This window comes from Sapajus apella, unplaced genomic scaffold (assembly GCF_009761245.1).
Source record: "Sapajus apella isolate SASKATOON/1434 unplaced genomic scaffold, GSC_monkey_1.0 scaffold214, whole genome shotgun sequence".
Classification (NCBI taxonomy): Eukaryota; Metazoa; Chordata; class Mammalia; order Primates; family Cebidae; genus Sapajus; species Sapajus apella.
In genome coordinates, this window is record NW_022437154.1 from 621600 (window position 1) to 637737 (window position 16138).

The following is a 16138-nucleotide window of genomic DNA, read 5'->3' on the forward strand; positions in this document are numbered from 1 at the left end:
GCTGGGATCACAGGCACCCGCCACCATACCCGGCTAATTTTTTGTATTTTAAGTAGGGACGGGGTTTCGCCATGTTAGACAGGCTGGTTTTGAACTCCTGACCTCAAGTGATCCACCCGCCTCTGCCTCCCAAAGTGCTGTGATTACAGGCGTGAGCCACCGCACCTGGTCTCTGAATGAACTTTTAATTTGGCATGAAATTAACCCCAGGGTAGAGTCTCTCAAAGTATTAAAATAAGTAAACACTATTGGGCAAGAATAAGTAGCAAGAATAACTGTATAGTAAGAATAATTTTTTTTAGTTTATTGTAAAATATCCAAGTAGTCTATTTTAATTTTTATTTTAAAATCTATCAAACTAGACCACTTGTAATGGATTACAAGTTGATGTGAACATATTTTGTAGTCTCTTTTAAAGCTTATATCTGTAATAGACCATCAGGCTAGTGTCTGTCCCTGAACTGAGTGTAGGGTCACTTCCCAGTTAGAGGCAGTAACGGGGGGCAGAGACTGTTTGGCGTCTGAATCAGTGTGTTTGTTGTATCTTAAAATATGTACACAGTTTACAATTGTTTAATGTGTTTTTATTTTTTTCATAACAGGTTGTTGAAGATTGGAAATTCATAGCCCAGGTTCTTGATCGGATGTTTCTGTGGACTTTTCTTTTCGTTTCAATTGTTGGATCTCTTGGGCTTTTTGCTCCTGTAATTTATAAATGGGCAAATATAATAATACCAGTTCATATTGGAAATGCAAATAAGTGAAGCCTCCCAAGGGACTGAGGCATACATTTAGTTATCACACATATATCTTATGGCATCTACAAAATTATGAAAATGTAAGTTATGTGTTAAATTTGGTGCAAGCTTTAACAGATTAATAGTTGCTAACCTCAATATGTGTTAATAGATGATCCATTAGAACAGTTGCCTGTATGAATGAATAACTGATGAGATAACATTTGATCTTCTAAAAATAGCAGCAAAATATTATCCAAACTGTACTAGTGAAAAATCTAGTATTTGTATCCTGGCAAAGAATACTAATTTATAATAAACAGTAAAGCTCATCCTTTGACTGTGCTGGAAAATTCCAGTTGTATTTGAAGACTGATTTTAAAACATTTCTGCATTTGGTAAAGGTACATACACTTCCCTGTACTCACTGAGTAACAGCTAATCTTTAATATTATACTGCTATATTTAAAAAGCTGACTACTTGATATAATAATTACTTAATGTGATGCTGCTTTTCCATAACTAACATTTTTAAAATAAATGAAAAACAGGAACTGGGAACTCCCTTAAGGCTTACTGTATTCTTTAGATGCTTACACTGAATAATTATTGTGTTAACTATTTTTGTAGCTTACCTTCCACTGTAAAGTCATACATTAGACAACTCCTGTGGACACCCAGTAGCATGTCCTTAACATTAATTTAAATCCTTTTGTCTACATTTCCCATGATTAATAGAACCATCTTCCATGTAAACTGTGGTAGTATCTCTTTATCCATGATCTTAGAACAGTCAGTGCACTACGATTACATGAACCCATTTAGAAGAACATATTTAGGGCTGGGCACAATGGCTCACACCTCTAATCCCAGCACTTTGGAAAGCAGAGGCAGGTGGATCACCCGAGGTTAGGCGTTCGAGACTAGCCTGGCCAACATGGTGAAACCCCATTTCTACTAAAAATACAAAAAATTAGCCAGGTGTGGTATTGGGTGCCTGTAGTCCCAGCTACTCAGGAGACTGAGGCAGGAGAATAGCTGGAGCTTAGGAGGTGGAGGTTGCAGAGAGCTGAGATTGCACCATTGTACTCCAGCCTGGGCAACAAGAGTGAAACGCCATCTCAAAAAATAAAATAAATAAAAAAACATATTCAGGTCTAAAGCATTCTGTGAGAAAATAATCTTCCAAGATTAAAGATGGTATTCTAATTTGGTATAAGCACACTGTTATAGACCTGTAATATTTCAATTTTCTCTCCTTCATTCTAACACTTACAATAATAGAATCTTAGAGTTGCAAGGGCCTTTAGATGTAATCAATAGCCTATTACTAGTACAGCATGACTCAGTATAATGTAACACAGATACAACGGTTATATTTCACCTCTAAATGCCACCACTTCAGGCGTGACCAGGTAGAAAACGGACAGAAACCTTGCATTCAATTTAGAACTGTTCACTGTTGAGATAACAAACGCCTTATTTATTTGTAGTAAGTAACCTATCTAAGTTCAAGCCAACGCTCTTTGGAAGGCAGAGGAGACCTTGTCTAATTTGCATTTTATTGTAGGCAGGTGTTTAATGCCATTTAATGAGTGAAAGCCTGGTGTGATGAATTTAAATTGCTAGCTACCTTACCTTGTATACTCCCTGACCCTTCTTACATTCCCATTGCTGTTACTTCAGATTTTTATACATAAATAAATTTTTTTTGAGACAAAGTCTCACTTTGTCGCCCAGCCTGGAGTGCAGTGGCACGATCTCGGCTCATTGCAACCTCCACCTTCTGGTTCAAGCAGTTCTCCTGCCTCAGCCTCCAGAGTAGCTGGGATTACAGGCGCACGCCACCATGCCCAGTTAATTTTTTTTTTTTTTTTGTATTTTTAGTAGAGACGGGGTTTCACCATATTGGTCAGGCTAGTCTCGAACTCCTGACCCTGTGATCTGCCTGCCTCGGTCTCCCAAAGTACTGGGATTACAGGCATGAGCCACCGCACCCGGCCTACATAAATAAATTTTATTGACATCTTCCTTTTGACTTATTGAAACATGAGTCACAGTGGGCTGCAATTCTGTCCATTTTATTTTTGCATAGGAAAAACATAACTAGTGAAACAAGATTCAAACAGTCTCTGTGAATCATCATCTGTGTCAGTGATAATGATCATGTTAAGATTCAGAAGTGTAGTATGTGATACTCTTTCTTAATAATTTGTTTAAAGCAATGTTTCTCAACCAGGGGCAAAAATGCCTCCATTTAACAATGGAAACATTCTTGGTTATCATAACTGGTGAAGAAGCAGGATATGTTATTGGCATCTAGTGGGTAGAGGCCATGGTACTGCTAGGATACCCCCACTTTGTTCCAACACGTACTTATCCAGCCCAAAATGTCCATAGTGCTAAGGCTGAGAACTCCTGTTCTAAAGGTTCATGCTATGGTCTGAATGTGTCCTCCCCAAATTCATATGTTGAAACCTAATCCGGTGTGATTATCTTAGATAGAAGGTGGGGCCTTGGAGAGGTGATTAGGCCATGGGGGCTCTGCCCTCATGAATGAGGTTAGTGCCCTTATAAAATAGACCCCACAGAGCTAGCTAGTCCCTTCGGTCATGTGAGGACACAGCCAGAAGGCACCCTCTGGGGAAGAGGACCCTCACCAGACACCAAATTTGCTGATGCCTTGACTTTGGACCTCCCAACCTCCCAAACTGAGAAATAAATTTCTGTTGTTTATAAGCCACCCTGTTTATGGTGTACTGAGACAATTTATTAATAATGAATAACTAGGCATGACTTCTCATTGTATAATTTAGAATTGTGCAAGAGAAATAGCTGAAGCTCTCTGAAATGGAAGCACAGCCTTTAGACGCAGTAAAGAATGAGAAATGCATTGTAAGAAATGGGTAACAGTGGGGGATTGCTGAATTAGTATAAAACTTCAAAGAGATTATGAGCTAAGAAAAATCACTGGGAGATCTGTAGTGATACTGAACTGAATGACTTTTCATATTTCTGAACAGCATTTTTCTATCCAGTTATGTCTCAACAACTAAAAAAAGAAAGGAAACATTTTTATATGTATGTTCCACAGCACAGCATACTACTTATCACGTAGAAGAATCACATTTTGACATCTCGTTACCATACTAAGAAGGCTAAATGTTCATTTATCCATAATAAATACTCTTGACATTTTTTCTGCATGATTCTTTTTTTGACAAAAACCAAGACAACTGGAAAATAAGTAAATCTTGAAATGCCATAAATAAAGCTGGTAGCATGAAAACAGAAAGTACATTCCTACTAAGAAGCAGCCTCCTCCAGGCTGGACGCGAGGAAGTCTCCCAGGCAGGCACACAGCTTAGTGCTTATGCGTCTTCCCTGGCCATCAGGGGTTGCAGAAACAGCCCGGCTGTCCCTAGAATGCACACCAGGGTGAAAACCCACAGAAAAATGCGATCAATCACCATGGCGACATACTTCCAATCATCTTGAATCTGCAAAACAAAACAAAGTGATGAGAGAAAAAACGTGGAGGGAAAGGTAAAATGAATACATTTTCAGTACTGAAGATTTAATATATCTGTTGCAGTAGTAGAAGCCATTTTGTCTCTAATATGCAATAAACCTTTTTTTTCCCCTAATTGATATAGTCTGAGGAAATCTGCCGTTCTCAAGTTTCTCTTTATGCAGGAGAGAAAGAGGTATAAAGATTTGTCTTGTTAGATCTGTTTCAAATCAGAAGTTTCCTAATGTACGCATAACCTAGTTTTTCTAAATTGAATTCCAGTTTTATAAAGTTAGTGAAACTAGTTACTTAGGCTCCTGTGGAAGGATTCTGCCCCTTGGTTAGAATGGCTAATATAGTCCAACATAATCGACCATTGTTTCAAAGTACTACTTGTCCAGCTGTAGACATAAATTTCCGGCTGGCCGCAGTGGCTTATGCCTGTAATCCCAGCACTTTGGGATTCTGAGATCACCTGAGGTCAGGAGTTTGAGACCAGCCTGGCCAACATGGTGAAACCTCATCTCTACTAAAAATACAAAAATTGGCCAGGAGTGGTGGTGCATGCCTGTAATGCTAGCTACCTGGGAGGCTGAAGTTCGAGAATGAGAAATTCTCGAACCCAGGAGGCAGAGGTTACAGTGAGCCGAGATCACGCCACTGCACTCCAGCCTGGGCAACAGAGCGAGACCCTGCCTCAAAAACAACAACATAAATTTCCTTACAATATCTGTTCCAAAAATGAGGTAAGCACATCAGGGCAAGTCCATCGCCATCACTCTTTCCTTCCCCACTCCCTCTCCATGATGCCCACTTGCTCAGAAGTCATTTTTACTTGTAAGGCCAAAGTATAATGGAATGCTGTGCAGTTAGAGAGCAGGCTGAATGTCAGAAATAATTGCTGATAATAATGTAAAATGTAGGAGGAAAAGCAATACCAATTGTATATAATACAGCTTCAATTTAGGCTTGAAATAGGAAGGAAAATTGTATGGTAATTATACTCCTAGACAATTCAGAAAGCAAAGAAGCCATAATTGAATTGAGAAGGAGAGAACCCATGAATCAGCTGATTTTGAAGCAATAATCACAGAAAAAAGAGGCGGCATGTAATTTATTAATTTAAGTATACTGAAATGGGGCTGGGAGAGGAAGATTCTATGTTGCCATTGTGAGCTTCAGTAAATGTGTCCTCTTGGTAACACTATCGTCATGGGTAAAATTAGAATTATGATGCCATATTTGCCATAAGGTACGTTATTTGAATTCCTAAGACTGGTTTCTGTGTGCTTCAATACACCTTGGGATGTAAGATTCTTACCCACCCCTACTGGCCACCTCCTAAGGCTCTAGGAGGCAGAGGGGTGGAAAAGCAGAGACTTGGAGGCAAACTGATTAGAATCCTAGCTCTGTTCCTTTCAAGCTGTGAGAATCTCGGTCAATTCCGTGACTGCTCTTAGCCTCAATTTCCTCATCTGTAAAATGGGGATAAGAACAGTACCTCCCTCAGCAGGTTGTGTCTGAACAGAGTCCTTAATGAATAGAGGCTAGTGATACTGATGTTGATTTATAAATGACTCTTACTCAGGCCTCATGAGGAAAGATGAGACTTGGGTCTTACACATGAATATAAATCATGCTGCAAAAATAGCTGGCTGGACAGAAATTTTATATTCAATTTTTTTTTTTTTGAGAAGGGGTCTCACTTTGTTGCCTAGGCTGGAGTGCAGGGGTGCGATCATGGCTTACTGCAGCCTCGACTTTCTGGGCTCAAGTAATTTTCCCCACTCAGCTCCCTGAGTATCTGGAACTACTGGTGCATGCCACTAAACTTCTTTTTTTTTTTTGTGACGAAGTCTCACTCTGTCACCTAGGCTGCAGTGCAGTGGCAAAATCTTGGCTCACTGTAACCTCTGCCTCCCAGGTTAAAGTGAGTCTCGTGCCTCAGCCTCCCAAGTAGCTGGGATTACAGGCGCATGCCACCACCCCCTGGCTAATTTATTGTATTTTTAGTAGAGATGGGGTTTCATCATGTTAGCCAGGCTGCTCTTGAACTCCCAACCTCAGGTGATCCACCCACCTCAGCCTCCCAAAGTGCTAGGGTTACAGATTTGAATCACCGCGCCTGGCCTGATTTTTTAATTATTTGTAGAGACAGGGTTTCCCTTAGTGGCCCAGGAAGGTTTTGAACTCCTGGGCTCAAGTGATCCTCCTGCCTTGGCCTCCCAAAGCGTTGGATTACAGGCATAAGCCACTGTGCCTGGCTTATATCTAACTTCTAAAGTCTTTAAAGCTTTGTGCATTTTCTGATGAGCCACAAATAGATGAATGTTAGGCCAAATGGCGAACTAGCCCAAACTGGGAGCTGGCACAGAAGCAAGAGAAGACTACTTTAAAGACCCAGAAACCAGGAAGGTGTACCCAGGACAATATTACCTGGGCTGGGGGTGGCAGCCCTGAGCAGGGGGAGGGGCTTGGTAGAGGGGACGACTAGGGAGAGATCTTTGTTCCCCTGCCACTTTGCCTCTTTAGTCTGCCACTCCCAGCCCAGAGATGCAGGTTCAGGGGGTCCCTCGCAAGCCCAGCAGAGCCTGGCTGAAGGGAAAAGCAGAGAACTGAGTTGCCCATTGACTGGTGGAGCCCAAGGCTTTCCTCCTCCCCCTTGTAGCCCCCTGATTTATTTCTCTTCTTATTGGCATGCATTTTTTTTTTTTTTTTTTTTTTTTTTTTTTTTTTTTTTGAGATGGAGTCTTGCTCTGTCATCAGAATGCAGTGCAATGTCACAACCTCTGCTCAGAGACCTCCGCCTCCTGGTTCAAGCCATTCTTCCGCCCCAGCCTCTTGAGTAGCTGGGATTACAGGCGCGCACTACCAAGCCCGGCTAATTTTTTTTGTATTTTTAGTAGAGACCGGGTTTCACCATGTTGGCCAGGATGGTCTCGATCTCTTGACCTTGTGCTCCGCCTGCCTCGGCCTCCCAAAGTGCTGGGATTACAGGCATGAGCCACCGTACCCGGCCTTTGGCATGCCTTCTTAAGAATGTTTATGGATAAATGTTCTTCTAAAGGCTAAAAAGGCCAGGTGTGGTGGATCACACCTTTAATCCTAGCACTTTGGGAGGCCAAGGCAGGAAAACTGTTTGAGTCCAGGAGTTTAAGACCAGCCTGGGCAACACAGTGAGACACTGTCTCTTCAAATCAAGAAAAAAAAAATTAGCCGGGTGCAGTGACACACACCTGTAGTCCCAGCTATTTGGGAGGCTGAGGTTGGAGGATTGCTTGAGCCCAGGATTTAGAGGCTACAGTGAGCTATGATAGCTCCACTGCACTCCAATGTGGGTGGCAGAGCAAGACCCTGTCAAAAATTTTTTTAAAAAGGCTAAAAATTTTATTGCAGCCTCACTTTTATTTTATTTATTTATTTTGGTAGAGATGGGGTTTTGCCATGTTGCCCAGGCTGGCCTTGAACTCTGGGGCTCAAGCGATCTACCCACCTTAGCCTCCCAAAGTGCTGAGATTACAGGCATGAGCCACCGTGCCCAGCCCCTCACTTTTATTTTAATTTATTATTATTATTATTTTAAGAGATGAGGTCTCACTATGTTGGCCAGGCTGGTCTTGAACTCCTGGCCTCATGCAATCCTCCTGCTTTGGCCTGGCAAAGTGCTGGGATTACAGGTGTGAGCCACTGTGCCTGGCCATAGCCTCACTTCAAAGAGACAGTAGCTGGATACAAAACTTCAGCTAGGACTGAAGTTCCACACATCAAGGACCAAACAGCTTCAGTCCAATAGCAGGGACTTGGAGGAGATCAAAGCCAGGGAGGTGATGAGACATTCCGTGAGGGACAAGGTCGTCTGGAGGGAAGGCAGCACCCCTGAAGGATGATCTAGCTGAGTTTGTGGCGGTGTAGACCCTCAGCATCTGCAAGCCTGGATTTCAGCCCCTCGCCAAACACAATTCAGAAAGGGTGGCTTACACCCCAGGAAAAAGTGAGTTGACAGGCCCCAAATATACCAACTCAATCATGTGAAATAAAATTCATAGATTTAAAATAAACATAAGATATCAGAGACTATTGGAAACTAAGGAACACTCAGTTTTACAGAAGAACTGAGTGGAAATAACAGGTGTGAAAAATAGAGAAGTTACGATCCGGAACTCAGGAGATGGGGTAACTGGCAGGAGTGAAAGCAGCAGAGAGGTGGGAGGAGAAACTGTGGAACTCTCCTGGGAGAGGTGAAAAGTAATGAGGAGATGGGAAATGTACAATACAAGAGACGCCGATGTGTCCAGGTCAGTGCAGCAAGAGGTCAGGGAAAGGGAAAAGGAAGGGGTGGGAAGGACTCTTTACAGAAATCGGAAGCTGGAACCTCTCAGAATTAAAGACGGCAACTTCAGAATGACACGGCTCATACCAGTGCCACGCAGATTGGGAGAGACCCTACCCAGACACATTCTCTGCAAATAGAAAATTCGAATAGCTCCGAGGCAGAATCCATTATTCAAAAAGGACCAACACTCAGACTCACTTAAAACTTTTTTTTTTGAGATGGAGTCTTGCTCTTGTTGCCCAGGCTGGAGTGCAATGGTACCATCTTGGCTCACTGCAACCTCCAACTCCTGGGTTCAAGTGATTCTCCTGTCTCAGCCTCCCAAGTAGCTGCGATTACAGGCCCTTGCCAGCACGCCCAGCTAAATTTTGTATTTTTAGTGGAGACGAGGTTTCGCTATGTTGGCCAGGCTGGTCTCAGATTCTTGACCTCAGGTGATCCGCCTGCCTTGGCCTCCCAAAATGCTGGGATTACTGTACAGGCATGAGCCACCATTCCCAACCAACTTAAAACTTTCAAAAGTGACAGGTGAAAAGACCGTGGAGCAATATTTAAGTATTTAAGGAAGAGAATTTCAACCCTAGCTGAAGTGTCTAACCTTAGTTGAAGAGTTTTTGTAGCCAGCTAAACTCCCTCTTTAAAGTGAAGCCATAATAAATGTTTTAGCCTCCAGGCCCCACAAGGTTTACCCTTAAAGACTCTTGAGAAGGCATGCCTGTAAGAAGGGAATTGGCTGGGAGTGGTGGCTCACACCTGTAATCCCAGCACTTTGGAAGTCTGAGGCAGGAGGATCACTTGATCACAGGAGTTCAAGAACAGCCTGAGCAATGTAGATTCTGTCTCTACAAAAAAATTTAAAAATTAGCCAGGCATGGTGGAGCCCACCTGCAGTCCAGCTGCGTGGAAGGCTGAGGTGGGAGGATCACTTGAGCCCAGGAAGCTGGGGCTGTAGCGAGCCGTGATTGCACCACCGCGCTCCAGCATGGGTGACAGAGCAAGGCTCTGTTTCAAAGAAAACTTATTCCTAAAAAAAGAAGAGAAATTCGGGGGACACCATAAGATATATGTGAAGGATCAGTAAACTTGGTAAAGTTCACTGTAGACTTAAAAAAAGAATGGCCAACATGAATAAGTACATTCATAAAAATCCTGAACTGCAGCTCTTGGAATAACCAGAGTGGCCAAAGGCGGTAAGTCTTTGGAAAGGTAAGAGGGGAAGGAGAGTGGATGGGTGTAAGATACAGTGGATGGGTGTAGGATATATTGACACATATAAGACACTGATCAAGGGAACTGGGAGTTGGGTTTAAATCAGAAATAGCTACAAGAGAATAAATATAAAACATGTGCCGCACATTATCTGTTCGATATAAAAAAGGAGTAAACGGGAAATGGACATAACTGTAACCCTGTTAAAACAGTAATTATAACACATGTAAATTAATAAACAATTGATCAAGGGCCAGACTCCAATTGGAATGAATTAAATCATATCTATACCTATATCTTTATCTCCCAACCAGACAAGAAAAAAAAAGTAGAACAGCCTCAGAATTATGAGCTCAAAATATCACGGCGTGGTGGCTCATGCCCGTAATCCCAGCACTTTGGGAGCCTGAGGTGGGCGGATCACCTGAGGTCAGGAGTTTGAGACCAGCCTGGCCAACATGGTGAAAACATGTCTCTACTACAAATACAAACATTACCTGGGCGTGGTGGTGTGTGCCTGTGGTCCCAGCTACTCAGGAGGCTGAGGCAGGAGAATCGCTTGAGCCCAGGAGGTGGAGATGGCAGTGAATGGAGATCATGCCACTACACTCCAGCCTGGACGACACACCGAGACTCTGTCTCAAAAAAATTAAAAAAAAACAAAGGACCCTGGCCGGGATGAGTGCCCACTTCTAAGACCTAGACAGCGACTCCTACAGTGTGCCAGTCACCGAGTACAGATCAGCCATCAACACGGCTGTCAACAGAGAGTGCTTCTGTGCGACCACAAGCCAGCTCCCTAACTAGTTTTCTAATTTGGGAACCCAGTCCTAGTCCTAACTCTGAACGTAGAGTACTATTGCTAATGACACCCCTGACTAATAAGACCAAGCGTGAGCCTATGGGGATGCCAATGTGAACGATGTGGGCTGAGGGCTGCGGCAGAGCCTCAGGTGCACCTCTGGTTCCCTGTGCTCCCCTGCGCAGTGGCCCCCCTCCCAGGCTCTGGGGCAGTCACAGGACGAGTGGGCTGGGAGGGGCTGTGGCTGTTCACTTGGCAGGACGTCAGGAGCAGCTACTCCTTCCCCACTTATTTCTTCCATCCTCCTCTTACCCATCTCTCCGTTACCGCTGACTATAACTTAGACATTTAGGTTAAATAAGACCAAGGGCCTTCAAAACCTTTAGTAGGTAAATTATGGTTGTAGGTGGTGAGCTAGATGTCCAGGGCCAGCTTGACATCCATCAGCTCCTGGTGCTCAGGCAGCTGCTGTGCCAGGTACTTCTTCACCTGCTGCAGGGCGGCCTCCAGCTCGGACAGCTCGGCGTTGGCATCCTTAATGGCCAGCTCCCCGCACTGCTCAGCATCCTTGATGGCGGCTTCAGGGAAGCCCTCTGGCCTTTGAGACCCTCAGTCTCAGCCTGGAGCTGCTGATGTCCTGGTTCCTCTCGGAGATCTCAGTCTTTGCACGCGGCGCGTCATCTCGTGCTTCCCAGCCAGTGTCTGCAGCTCCTCATACTTGATCCAGTGCAGGCTCTCAGCCTCTGCCCGGCTGAGGTTGGTGATGTCTTTGTGCCGCCTTGAGCTCAGCGATGACGCTGTCCATGTCCAGGGAGTGGCTGTTGTCCGTGGACAGCACCACAGACATGACTGAGATCGGGACTGCAGCTCCCGGGTCCCCTCGTCACACAGCTGCCTGAGGAAGTCAGTATCGTCAGGCAGCCCTTCCAGGAGACTGCAGCTCTCCCTTATTTATGGAAGCTCCATCCGCATCCTTCTCGATGAGGGCAAATTCATTCTCCATCTCCGTTCACTTATCGACCTCATCTTCCTACTTATTCTTGAAGCTCCCCACCCGCACCTGCCTGTTGCCAAGCTCTGCCTCCAGCCTCAGCTTCCCCTGGCCCAGAGTCTCCAGCTGCCGCGAAGGTTGCTGATGTGGCTCTCTAACGTGTTGTCCGCGTTGCTCTGAGCCGTCTTCTGCTGCGGCGGGAGGCTCCACTTGGTCTCCAGCACCTCGTTCCGCTGCTCCAGGAACTGCACCTTGTCAATGAAGGAGGCAAACTTGTTGTTGAGGGTCTTGATCTGCTCCTTCTCCTGGGTGTGCACAGCCTGGATGCTGGGGTCCACCTCCAGGTTAAGGGGCCTCAGCAGGCTCTGGTTAACTCTGACGGCGGTGATGCCGTCCATGCCCATGTCGCTGGCCCCGCCACAGCCCCCACCTAGGCCACCCTGGAAGCTGCTGCTGCCCACTCGGGAGAAGCTGGAGGAGCTGATGCGGGCACCAGGCCCACTTGTGTATGAGCAGCTGCCGAAGGCCCGGGGGCCAGAAGTGGACACCCTTTGGACTTCTGGGTCACCCTGATGGACATGGTGGAGGCTGGAGTGGAGGCAGGCGGGCTGAACCAGGCGGAGATTCGAGAAGCAGGGAAGAAGCTGCTTCTTGGTGTGAACAATTTTTTTTTTAAAAAAGAACAGCCAGGGAAGGCTGAACACTTTCCCAACCTTAGGAGCCAGTGAGTGTGTCCAGGGATGGTCATTCACAGGCTCCCAGCGCCCTCAGGAGATGCTCTGGGAAAACAGCCTAGGCTTCAGTCTAGGCTCCTCAGAGCCAGGGACTGTTAAAACCAGCCAAGCTGGAGCCAGAGATGCAGGAAATTAACATATCTCTGAAACGCTTTGTGTAAACAGCAGTGTCAGTCACTCACGGAAAGAGGGAATCCTTCCGGCAGCTCGACTTTCCCCTGGGAGCCCTGAGTTGGCACCTTGACTCCTAACACTTGCTGCTTTCTCATAGACAATCTGGTGGCTTGATGGCCAGATTTCTGCCTTCTCTGAAAAAGAAACTGCAAGATCCAGCAATAATGGGCTCACATGCCCATGTGGAAACATGACCAGAGGTGAGCAGTAGCTGCCCCTTGAGACAGACCATGTGCCGTCAGTTTGCCACAGACCCCACCACTCCCTATCGCTGCATTCAGGCCATTTCACCAATCTACCTGCCTTGTATTTAAGTTTGTGACCTCTCTTTTAATTGTAAGTTTTTTATATGTCTGTTTCTGTGCCTTAGGCCCTTCTGAAACTCTAACTCCTTGTATGGTATCTAATAAATAATTTTTAGAATAAAAGTAATTTCTAATAGCCTGACAAAGGAGGCTAGAGTGTGGGTACTTAGATCTCAACCTTTAGTAAAGAAATTATTATTATTATTATTATTATTTTTTTTTGAGACGGCGTTTTGCTCTTGTTACCCAGGCTGGAGTGCAATGGCATGATCTCGGCTCACCGCAACCTCCGCCTCCTAGGTTCAGGCAATTCTCCTGCCTCAGCCTCCTGAGTAGCTGGGATTACAGGCACACGCCACCATGCCCAGCTAATTTTTTTTGTATTTTTAGTAGAGACGGGGTTTCACCATGTTGACCAGGATGGTCTCGATCTCTTGACCTCGTGATCCACCCGCCTCGGCCTCCCAAAGTGCTGGGATTACAGGCGTGAGCCACCGCGCCCGGCCTAAGAAATTATTTTTAAAGCGGGTAAAGGATAGAGAATGTTGGCAAAATTACCAGTATTAGATAAATAGATTTTCACTGATCATTTACTTGTAATTGCTTATGATGTCCAACAACCACTTCAACTGAATTTAAAGAAATGCCTGACTCTTCGGCTAAATTACTGGGATTAGCTGGAGGTTTTGCACCATTACGGTCACAAGACGTGCTCGCAGTTGCTCTGATGAGTAGGGGTGAGGGGGTAGGGGCGGCTGTGGCTGTCTCCCTCCTGTCCCAGCCACTGTGGTATGCCCGCCACAGCTGAAGAAAAGAGGCTTCATTACAATGAAATGGACATACCTTATCAATATTAATTACCTACAGTGGGTCAAGAGATAAAGTTATCTGGTAATTAGCTCCTTGCTGATAAACAACTTAAGGCAGAGACACTTAATTTTAAAGCAGAGCTTCTCATAAAGTCGTTGAGTGTGATCCTGGTAACCTTGGTGTATAGTCATGGAATAACCAGGCACATGACATTATTTAGTGTAAATCTTTCCTATTCTTAGTATTTGACATAAGTTCCCCATTCTTAAGTTCAAGCACAAGATTTATGGAGAAAACAGAAGTAAGTTCAGTCAAATAAACGGGCACGATGGCTCATGCCTGTAATCCCAGCACTTTGGGAGGCCGAAGCGCATGGATCAACTGAGTTCAGGAGTTTGAGACCAGCCTGACCAACATAGTCAAACCCTGTCTCTATTAAAAAATACAAAATTGGCCAGGTGTGGTGGCACATGCCTGTAATTGGAGGCTAAGGCAGGAGAATCGCTGGAACCCGGAAGGCAGAGGTTGCGGTGAGCCGAGATCACACCACTGCACTCCAGCCTGGGCAACAAGAGTGAAACTCCATCTAAAAAAAAAATAATAATAAGGTTGGGCGCGGTGGCTCACACCTGTAATCCCAGCACTTTGGGAGGCCAAGGCAGGTGGATCACAAGGTCAAGAGATCAAGACCATCTTGGCCAACATGGTGAAACCCCCTCTCTACTAAAAATACAAGATGTAGCTGGGTGTGGTGGCACGCGCCTGTCGTCCCAGCTACTTGGGAGGCTGAGGCCAATGATCCAGCAATTCCACTCCTAGGTATAGACCCAGGGGAAATGAGCACGTACATTCACCAAAAGTCATAAATGTTTGTAGCAGTTTTATTCATAATAGCCTCAAGTTAGAAATAACTAAATGTCCAAAAAATGTAAAACAAATAAACAGAAGATAGTATTACAGTCATATTGTGGAGTATTACACACTAATAACAAAGAAACAGAAACAAAATAAACTTCAAGATATTATGTTTAATGAACGGAGTCAGACACATCAGAATTTATATAGTATGTGATTCCATTTATATGAAGCTCAAGAATAGGTAAAACTGGCCAGGCGCAGTGGCTCACACCTGTAATCCCAGCACTTTGAGAGGCCTAGATGGGCGGATCACCTGAGGACAGAAGTTCAAGACCAGCCTGGCCAACATGGCAAAACCCCATCTCTACTAAAAATAGCTGGGTGTGGTCACACATGCTTGTAATCCTAACTACTCGGGAGTCTGAGGCAGGAGAATCGCTTGAACCTGGGAGGCAGAGGTTGCAGTAAGCAGAAATTGTACCACTCTCTGGCCTGGGTGACAGAGCAAGACTCCCTCTAAAAAAAAAAAGACTAGGTAAAACTAATCAATATCAAAGAAGTCAGGATACTGGTTCTTTTTAAAATTAATTATTAACTTAAGAAAGGACCTCACTCTGTCACCCAGGCTAAAGTGCAGTGGCATGATCATGGCTCATTGTAACCTCGACTTCCTGGGCTCCAGTGAGCCTCCCATCTCAGCCTCCTGAGTAGCTGGGACTACAGGCACATGCCACCATGCCTGGCTAATTTTTGTATTTCTGTTAGAGATGGGGTTTCACCATATTTCCCAGGCTGGTCTCGAACTCAGGATCTCAAGCCATCCACCTGCCTCAGCCTCCTAAAGTGCTGGGATTATAGTTGTGAGCCACTGAGCCCAAGCCAGGATGGCGGGCATGAAGCAGGGAGGAAGATACTGACTGGCATGTTTGCTGGGGAGCTTTCTGGGGCACTGGGAGTGTTCTATATCTTTACCTGGATCATGGTTACATGGGTGTACACATGATGTAAAATTTCATTGAGATGTTCACTGAAGAGGTGTGCACTTTACTCCATGTAAATTCTTCCTCAACGAGAACATATGTGTAATTAGAAAGTAAAAATAAAGGCCAGCTCACGCCTGTAATCCCAGCCTTTTGGGAGACTAAGGTGAGCAGACTGTTTGAGTCGAGGAGTCTAAGACCAGCATGGGCAACATAGCAAAACCCCATTGCTACAAAAAAATGTAAAAAATTAGGGCATGGTGGTGGGGCACCTGCAGGTCAAGCTACTTGGGAAACTGAGGTGGGAGAATCGCTTGATCCCGGAGGCAGAGGCTGCAGTGAGCCAAGACTGTGCCACTGCACTCCAGCCTGGGCAACAGAGCAGGACCCTGCCTCAAAAATAAATAAATAAAAATTGGCCAGGCGTGGTGGCTCACACCTGTAATCCCAGCACTTTGGGAGGCCGAAGCGGGTGGATCACAAGGTCAGAGATCGAGACCATCCTGGCCAACATGGTGAAACTCCTTCACTACTAAAAATAGAAAAATTAGCTGGGCACGGGGCTCATGCCTGCAGTCCCAGCTACTCAGGAGGCTGAAGCAGGAGAATCACTTGAACCCAGCAGGCAGAGGTTGCAGCGAGTTGAGATTGCACCACTGCACTCTAGCCTGACAACAGAATGAGACTGTGTCTC

General features: G+C 45.1%; 1 protein-coding gene across 1 annotated transcript in view; it reads right to left on the reverse strand.

The window, feature by feature from the left end:
- Positions 1-562: 562 nt before the first annotated feature.
- CHRNA3 (cholinergic receptor nicotinic alpha 3 subunit) overlaps positions 563-16138 on the reverse strand; it is a 29988-nt gene continuing 14412 nt past the window's right edge. The window contains exon 6 of the mRNA XM_032270684.1: positions 563-702. Coding sequence (XP_032126575.1) covers positions 622-702 — 81 coding nt within the window. The 3' untranslated portion in view covers positions 563-621. The remainder of the gene's footprint in view (positions 703-16138) is intronic.